Here is a 7,825-nt window from a genome sequence, read left to right as displayed (position 1 = left end):
TCCCCAAATGACCAGCGCGATGTCCTGCTTACTGGGGTCACGGCCTGCAGCCCCAGCAGGAAGCTGGACGCGAGGAAGTCCCAGGTCGAGGATGGCCGTGTCTGCTGCTCAGGGCGCAGCCTGCCGGTTAGCCAGAGCCCCAGGCCCCTGAGCCGGAAGGCCTTGGAACAGTATGGGTTCAGGAAGGCCCCGGGCGCCCGCCATCCCCCTCCAGGCGGCCTCCCTGTCTCCGCTTCAGTGGCTTCTACGATGCCCCGACATAGCAAACCACACCCTGGGCCCGGCTCCAGCCCGCCACCCCGCCGTCCCCTGCCCACCCCCCCCCCACCCCCGTCCACCCCCTAGACTCCCCCTAGTCTAGGATGCGGAGTCTGACGGCAGGGGAGCCTCGCGCGTGGGGACCAGGGTGGAGGCTCCAGGTGACGGAGACCCACAGCCTGCTGGTCCAGCCGCCCCACTGCTCCTATCGGCTGCCCCCGACGTGAGGACTGCCCGGCCGTCACTCCCAGAGAGCAGGGACTGTCAGGTCACCGGGAGCCCCAACCACACGGGCACCCAGATGGGGGCACGTGAGGGACAGTCGGGGACACCAACCCTGAGCCCCTCTGGCACCGTGGCCACGAACTGTAGAGTCCGTCCTCTGTCACCTCGGCTGGCTGGAAGGGCTGGAAATGGCAGACCCTGGACGCCCGTTTCCCACGTACAAGATGGGGGAGCAGGCGCAGAGGTCTCCAGAAGGCCGCACCCCAGAACTGTTCAGTGAGTCCTCTGGTCCAAACATAAAGGGGTTTATTCGCTTCTGCCCTCAGTACAAAATATAAAATAGACACCCCCGCCCCCCAGGGTCCCTCGGCGTCGCCACTGGCGCGGCCGTCCAGGAAGGCTGTCGTCCGCTCCCGGCCCTCAGGCCTCGAAAGTGGCGCAGCTGGCACAGAGCACGGTCTCCTGAACGTCGCCACAGCTGCAGCATCACGGGGAAGAGAGGAGAACTGTTTTGAGGGGCTGAGCTGAGTCCCCAGGCTGACCCCCCCCCCAGTCCCTCGACCTCATCTGGACACAGGGCCGTGAGCCGCATACAGAACTACTTAACACAAGGTCCCTCACCCCGCACGGCATCCCCGGAGGAAGACCACGTGAGGCCACAGGGGAACCCCGAAGTGCACCCACAGCCACAGGGGGGCTGGCCCGGAGCCGGCCTTCCTGATCCTCGGGAAGAGGCAGTCCCGCCGACGCCCGACCTCGGACCTCCGGCCAACGGGGCGTGAGAACTGCCCATCTGCGGCCCCCGCCCCACCCCAGACATCTCCCAGTCTCCAGGCAGGGTTTACTGGACCACAGTGGCCCAGTGAATCGCAGGGGAAATTCATCAGGAGAGACGCCAAAAGGACAAGGAATTGGCAGCACGTTACAGAACGCCCAAGGAAACCCGTTTTCGTCGGAGATGCAAGAAGTCGGAGCTGCCCAACTGCTGGCAGGGAGGGTGGTGAGCCTGTGGCCCACGGGCGAGCCAGGAGCCATGGGCCCCAAGGTGGCCATGCGTGGCCCACTGGGCTGCATTTTAGTGAGATCAGAGCCTTGGCACGGAACCCACCTTGGGGGGAGGGGACACCTGCGGGGGGGGGGGGGGCTCCAGGGGGGCAGGGCCCCCCCGGGGCCGCCGCCCCCCTGCAGGGGAGGGGCTACGAGGCCACGGCCTGGCTTCTAAACCTGGGGATGCCGCTTCGGCCTTGTGACCCAGAGCAAGTCACTTGTACAATGGGGCAGGAACCCACCCCGTTTGGGCTCAGAGATGGGCCTGTGGCCGCCCCCATCACAGGTGACTTCTGTAGGTAAGGGGCAGGGTGGGGGTGGGGGGGAAGAGCAGGAAGTAAAGGCCAGGATGATGCTGTCAGGCAGGAAGAAGGTTCCTGCACACGGGGCTGCAGGGAGGAGGGCTCCCGGCAACTCTCTCTCTCCCTCGCCTGCCCTTCTGTGCTCAGCCCCCCCGCAGGCGAGGAGGTAAGCGGGGGGGGGGGGGGGGGGGGGGACGGGGGACCGGCCGGGCCCCCCCCCCCCCGCCCGGCCCGTGAATACGAAGAGAAGAAACCGGCAAAAACAAAGACACGCCACGTGCACAATGTGCCCAAACTGGACAGCACAGAGCTCCCAGTCCCCCACCCTCACTCCGGGCCGCACCCCTGCCCCCCGCTCTCCGGGGCTCGCCAGGGCTCGCCAGCGGGCCCACCAGAGCTGGGTGTCTGCTTCCCGTGGTTGGTTCTAAAGACTGTCGGGACTAAGCTGGTTGGAGGTCGACACAACCGGCTCCGAGTCTGCACGGGGGCCTCGTCTTTCTTACAGGGCCCCGTTCACCCCCGCCCGGCCAGCCAACAGTGGTGTGGGGGTGGGACTGGGACCCAGCGCTGCCCAAGCCCGCACGGGATCCAGCGAGCTGAGGCAGACGCACGCTCAAGTAGCGCACGAAGCAAACGCTCCGCTGGGGCTCCGGCAGCCCGCAACCAGCCACGCGCAGACCCGCGAACGGACCTGCGCCTGCCCCCACCTGCCTCCACCAACGGCGAGCACCCTGCCGGGAAAAACCACGTCGACGGTCCCGACACCAGGCCTCGAAAGATCAAATCACGAAGTGACTGAGACAGCAGACCCAGAGCAGAGGGCGGGACTGGCGGCCGACGTGACCCGGATTTCCTCGAGAAAAGACCAGTCTTCAGAAAAAGGCGAGAGCGGTGAAGCATCCGTGGGCACCACGCATCCCGAGAAGCAAGGCGACGCGGGGCCCCTCCCACCGCCCGCCCCCCAGCCGGACCGGGACGCTCCGGCACCTGGCACCTGGCACCTGCTCGGGCCCCGCGGTCGGTCACTTACTCCACAAGGGCGCACAGCGCGCAGGCCACGGCCCCGCAGCTGCAGCAGATTCGCACGCACCGCCCACACAGGGCGCGCTCACACTGGCCACACGCCGCCTTCCCGTCCACGGCTCGCACGCACGAGGAGCAGGCCCTGGTCGCTGCCCCGGACGGGTCTGTGAGGAAGAGACGCCGCCGTCAGCCCCGCGGCAGCTGCGGGGCCCCGCCTCCCGGACCCGTGGACAGAGGGCTGCCCTGACTCCCTGCACCTGACCTGCCCCCTACCAGGGGTCCTCCTGACCACCTACAAGGAAGCACGGCCCACAGACCCTCGTTCACTCGGAAGACCCCAGGAGCCCAGGGGCACGTAAGAGGCCGGCTTCCGCAACCCCGTCCCCGTCCGATCTGCCATCTCCAAGTCAGAGCGGGAAGGAGCAGTTCTCCCCCTGGTGGCTCGTCTCAGAACTCTTGTGGCCTTCGTCTCGTGATCCTAGTCCCGGTGTCCCAAAGCGTGGCCCGTGCACCACTGCTTAGCAAAGGCTGCGCTCCGGGCCTGGGGGCGGAGCGGGGGGCAAGGACTGTGGTATCTACTCCACAACGAGGGCGGTGGTCTGAGCTGCTCCCGCCCAGATGGCAAGCAGGCAGGACGCCAAGAGGGTTTCCACTCCTCTCCTGACCCCCAGCCAGAGGCTGCTTCAAAACCCAGGGCTTGGATGTCGGGGTTGGGGGAGGGCAGGGCCTCCTGACGTCAGGAGCCTCCTGGGCTCCCCAGCTCCCGCCTGCCCAGGAACGGAAGAGCTCCCCGGCAGACGGCATCAGGAATGAAGGACAACACACCTCCACATCCATCCTCCGCGCAGGGCCGGAAGTGCCAGCTGCCGGCCTCACTCACCAGCTTCGGAGGCCCGGGCTCGGCTCCTGGTCAGTCGGCCATCCGGTCCGATCAGCATCTGCCCACGGGGGGTCCCAAGGGCCTCTGTAGGGCCAGGCTTCGGGGACTCTGGCAGGTCAACGATGGCACAGCCTTCCTCCCACAAGTGGTCCATATAGGCCTGGGCCCCTCGAAAAAGGAGCTGCTTGGTTTTCTCTGGGGAAGACAAATCAGTCCCAGCGTCCACACCCCTGTGGCGTGGAAACCCTGGCCCGGCCACCCTGTCCTCCGAGCTGGCTGTGGCCAGGCCTCCTCTGTGTCCTGTCATCCGGTTGCCCCCAGCCCACGCTGCTCGCTGCTGGCCCTTCCTTACCCGAGCTCCGGGGCCACCTCCTCCAGGAAGCTTCTGGACCGTGCAGCCCTACCCAGGCTCCCTCTCCTGATCTTCCACACGGCTCTCTTGACGTGTGGCCTCGCATCACCGCGGTTTCTCCCCTCCAGACCCCACGAGCACCCCGCGAGCCGGCGGTATATGGCACAGAGGAAGCCCTGCCCCTCAGGTCACTAATTCACAGCCCTGGCCAGTGTGCCCCCCTCCACCTACTGTGGAGCCGCCGGCAGAACAGAGCAGCAACCAGCTGTGACACAGGCGCCCCAGGACTTCCCAGATCTCCGTGGGCCCTGGATACCCCGCCCCCGGAGCCAAAGTAAGATGCCCAGCTCCGCAGCAGTGGCTTTGCCTCAGGCCGCACATCGGTTACCCAGGGGCTTGCACGAGAGCAGACGCCCACGTCCAGCCCCCAAAACGCCTTATCTGAGGTTTTCTGCCTTGTCCCAACAGAGCCAGGGTGGAGATGCTGGAAGCTGTTGGCTCTACGTGGTACTGATGGGAGGACAATTGCCGGGTAACTCAGATGACCCCTGCCACACCCAGCTCTTCCGCCTCCAGCCCCTGCCTCGCCTTATCCTGGGGAAAGGGGGAGTGTCAGGAGGTGACCGGTTTTCCAAGGCTTGTGGTTCATTCAAGGTAAGGGGTTAGGGCGACAGTCTGGGCTGGAATTTGCTGCACATGAATTCAAACTGGGCGCCTGGTCCTTAATTATGGAAGGCCCCGGGGGGTCGAGGGAGAGGGTAAGCCAGACTGACTTGGCCTCAGAAAGCAGTTTCGTTCACCACCCGAGTGTGCGCGAAGGAAAAGGCAGAACGACTGCTGACAGCAGGGTGGTGGCTGGGGCGGTGGTAGGAGGACAGGAACCGTGTCTCCCGGGTGGGCTCTCCCCCACATCCCTCAGGCACAGTGGCTCCGCTTGGTTGCAAACCCTCACTGCTCTAAGGGTATAATCTCTGGGCCCCCACCACTAGGTGAGGTGAGCTCCACTCTGGAGCGGCCTCAGGGTATTAACCGCCCCAAACTGAAGAGCCATCGTGTCAATGCACCAAGAACCATGCACGAGGAAGCCAGATGAGAAGGCCTACAGCTCGCCGCCCTCACACCTCACCGGGACCTGGATTCCAGCACGCTCCTGCTTCCTGGCCTTTGCACGTGTGTCCCTCTGCCCGGAATTCCTTTCCCCTTCCTCTCCGCCTACCTAGCTCCCACCCACCCCGCACGAGCCCTCGGACACCCCTGCAGCTGGTCCTGCAGCGACCGGTGCCCGCCCAAATCACCTCCGGAGAGTCCTCCCCACACTGGGCCGGGAAGCTCCCAAAAGGCGGGGTCTCCCGCACAGCCGAGGGCAGGGGCGGCGCGCTCCACAGACAGCTCTCGGGTTAGGATGCGCACTCAGGCCTGCTTACCCCACCCGGGTCAGGGCACCTCCCCACCTCCTGCTGGGCCCGAGAGACGCGGGGGTTAACCCGGTCGGGGTTAGTTACTGGCCCAACCCGGGATCTCCCGGGAGGACAGAGCCCCGAGGCAGCACCGCCCGCAGGCCGCCCGTTAGGGGAGGCAGGGAGGGAGGGGCAGGCACGCCTCCTGCGGCCTGGGGTCGGCGCAGGTGAGCGTGCGACCCTTCATGCCCCGCTCACCGCTCCCGAAGCCCGGCTGGACTGCTGGTCCCGCAGCCTCGCAGCTCCCGGGGGGGCGCGGCCTGCGGAGACCATCTCCCAGGCTCCCGCGTGCGGGAAGCCCACCCGGCACTCACCGAAGATCTCCCGCGAGTACCGCTCGGCGCACACGCCGCGGCTCAGCTCCCTCTGGCCAACGCGGACCTTCAGCTGCAGCGGGGCCGCGTCCGCGAAGGTACAGCCCCGCTTGGGCATGGCCGCGGGCCCGGGGCTGCGCAGCTCAGCCGCGCGCCTAGCCGCGACCCGTGTCGTCACAGCCGCGCGCCAACGCAGCGCGGCGCGGGATAGGATAGAGGCACGGGCGGGGCGGGGCTCGATAGCAGGACGGCGCGGGATAGGCTCGGGGCGAGGGCGGGGGCGGGACCCAGCTGCGCGCGAAACGCCGGGGGTGAGGGCGGGGGCGGGGCTCGAGCCCGCCGCTGGATAGGTCGGGGGCGAGGGCGGGGCGGGGCCGGAGCGCGGCGCGGGATAGGCCGGGGGGTAGGGCGGGGGCGGGGCTAGAGTGGACACGGCGCGTGATAGGTCGAGCGTAGGTTGGGGTCGGTACTGGGGCAGGGGCGGGTCTTGTGTGAGGCGCGCCGCAGGATAGGCAGAGGGTGCTCTGGAGTCCCGCCTCGGCGTGGCCGCGCGGCAGGGGCGGCGTGTCTCGGGTGTCTTCTGGGTCGTGGTCCCAACACAACTGTTGAGAGTGGTTATATTTCCTTGTTGAAGTCATCAAAGTTGGAGGATGAATCACGTCGTCCTAACTTTTAAGTGGGAGGAATGCCTAGTCCTCACGGAAGTGGCCAACGGCGTACGGACTCCCTGGACGCAAGGAAATCACCGCCGGCCGCGTTTCCGGAGCAGCTGACGTCACTTCCGGCCGGTGGCACGCGAGCGCGGAAGAGGACTATGTGGGCCGCTGGGACTGTGGTGCTTGAAACGCGGGAACTCCGGAGCGCTGGCTTTAATCTTGCGAGTGTTGGACCGTTTTCTAGAGTCTTTGTGTTCGGGTTCGAAGCTGCTTCGGGACCTCTGAAGACACAGGAGCCGCCTAGCGTGGCTAAAGGCGTGTCGTGGGGGCCCAGGAGGTCGCGTGTGCACCTGCCGGCAGCACCCCTGACGGGGTGACGCGGTGACGCGCTGCCACCGGCAAGGCTGCAGGTCCGCGAGCCAGGGTGGCCTCCGCCCTGGGTGGGCTACCGCGTCCTGGCTCCCGTCGCGGGGCCGGCACTGCCACCGCTGCCTCCAGCACCTGGAGGTCCAGCAGCCCCCACTCCTGAGTCCGTGAGGACCTGTGGTCACTGCGGGAGCGAGACGCGCGCACCCCTGTTCGCTACTTCCGTGACCTGGCTGCAGCCTGTGCGACCTCACAGACGAGTGGATGAAGAAGATGAGAAGGACACCTGCAGTACCGTGCATGGCCCGGAGGATATTGCGCACAGGGAAAGACACATACCCTATGATCTCACTAATACGAGGAGCCTGAAGTCCTCAAACTCCCTGAAGCAGAGCGGATGGTGGTTGCCATGCGGGGGGTGGGGGTGGGGGTGGGGGTGGGGGCGGAAGCTGTGGGTCAGAGGTGGGTCTGCCCTGCAGCGTGGTGGCGAGCCAACGGTACTGTGATGTCCATCTTCAGTGTTCTGACCGGAGCAACTGCAACGGCCACGTGGGGTGAAGAATGTGTCATATGTCAGTTACATCTCAATGCTGGGGAAAAATTAGTTCCCTGAAGACCTCGTCTCCAATACAGTCACCTTTCGAGGGACCGGGAATCGGACATAGGAATTTTGGGGCGATGCAGTCCAGCCTATAACACATGCCACGCTCTGCACTAGGCTCTTGGAGTGCCGTTGAGTACAACCAGCCGGGTCCCTCCCTGGTGGGGCAGATGTCACGACAGGGGAAGCATGGGGGGCCGTGGAGGCAAAGGTAAGCACACCTGCCCTGCCCAGGTCAGAATGCCCCAGGAAACCCAGCTGGCCAGGAGCAGGGCTCATGTGAAGCCTTTGCTGAATGGCATAAGCTTAAAGTTGGATGTTGGAGAACGAGAAGCCGGAAGCAC

The 7,825-nt window shown here is 66.1% G+C and overlaps 1 protein-coding gene across 3 annotated transcripts; it reads right to left on the bottom strand.

Annotated features, from left to right (window-relative positions):
* Positions 1-343: 343 nt before the first annotated feature.
* On the bottom strand, positions 344-6,041 carry SIVA1 (SIVA1 apoptosis inducing factor). Of its 3 annotated transcripts, XM_040478397.1 has the most exons (5): positions 5,859-6,035; positions 3,736-3,930; positions 2,863-3,019; positions 2,540-2,602; positions 773-961 (listed from the first exon to the last, which is right to left on the bottom strand). In XM_040478397.1, exons 1-5 carry the CDS (start codon positions 5,974-5,976, stop codon positions 904-906), a joined length of 591 nt encoding a protein of 196 aa, XP_040334331.1. In that variant the 5' UTR covers positions 5,977-6,035; the 3' UTR covers positions 773-903. The 3 variants fall into 3 exon arrangements, with proteins under 3 accessions (XP_040334330.1, XP_040334331.1, XP_040334332.1); XM_040478398.1 differs by lacking the exon at positions 2,540-2,602 and having other exon boundaries at positions 5,859-6,030; XM_040478396.1 differs by lacking the exons at positions 2,540-2,602; positions 2,863-3,019 and having other exon boundaries at positions 344-961; positions 5,859-6,041.
* Between the last annotated feature and the right edge of the window lie 1,784 nt (positions 6,042-7,825).

Source organism: Herpailurus yagouaroundi, unplaced genomic scaffold (assembly GCF_014898765.1).
Source record: "Herpailurus yagouaroundi ecotype Mexico unplaced genomic scaffold, PumYag 141, whole genome shotgun sequence".
NCBI lineage: Eukaryota > Metazoa > Chordata > Mammalia > Carnivora > Felidae > Herpailurus > Herpailurus yagouaroundi.
The sequence above is the reverse complement of the archived record's forward strand: the minus strand, read 5'-3'. Positions and strand labels throughout refer to the sequence as shown.

Excerpts from the sequence above, each read along its gene's own strand:
- SIVA1 (XM_040478396.1), bottom strand. The coding sequence starts at position 5,976 with ATGCCCAAGCGGGGCTGTACCTTCGCGGACGCGGCCCCGCTGCAGCTG. Across the intron at positions 3,931-5,858 it reads GTACTCGCGGGAGATCTTCG|AGAAAACCAAGCAGCTCCTT; the intron begins GTGAGTGCCGGG and ends TGTCTTCCCCAG. Across the intron at positions 962-3,735 it reads AGCCCGGGCCTCCGAAGCTG|CTGTGGCGACGTTCAGGAGA; the intron begins GTGAGTGAGGCC and ends GTGATGCTGCAG.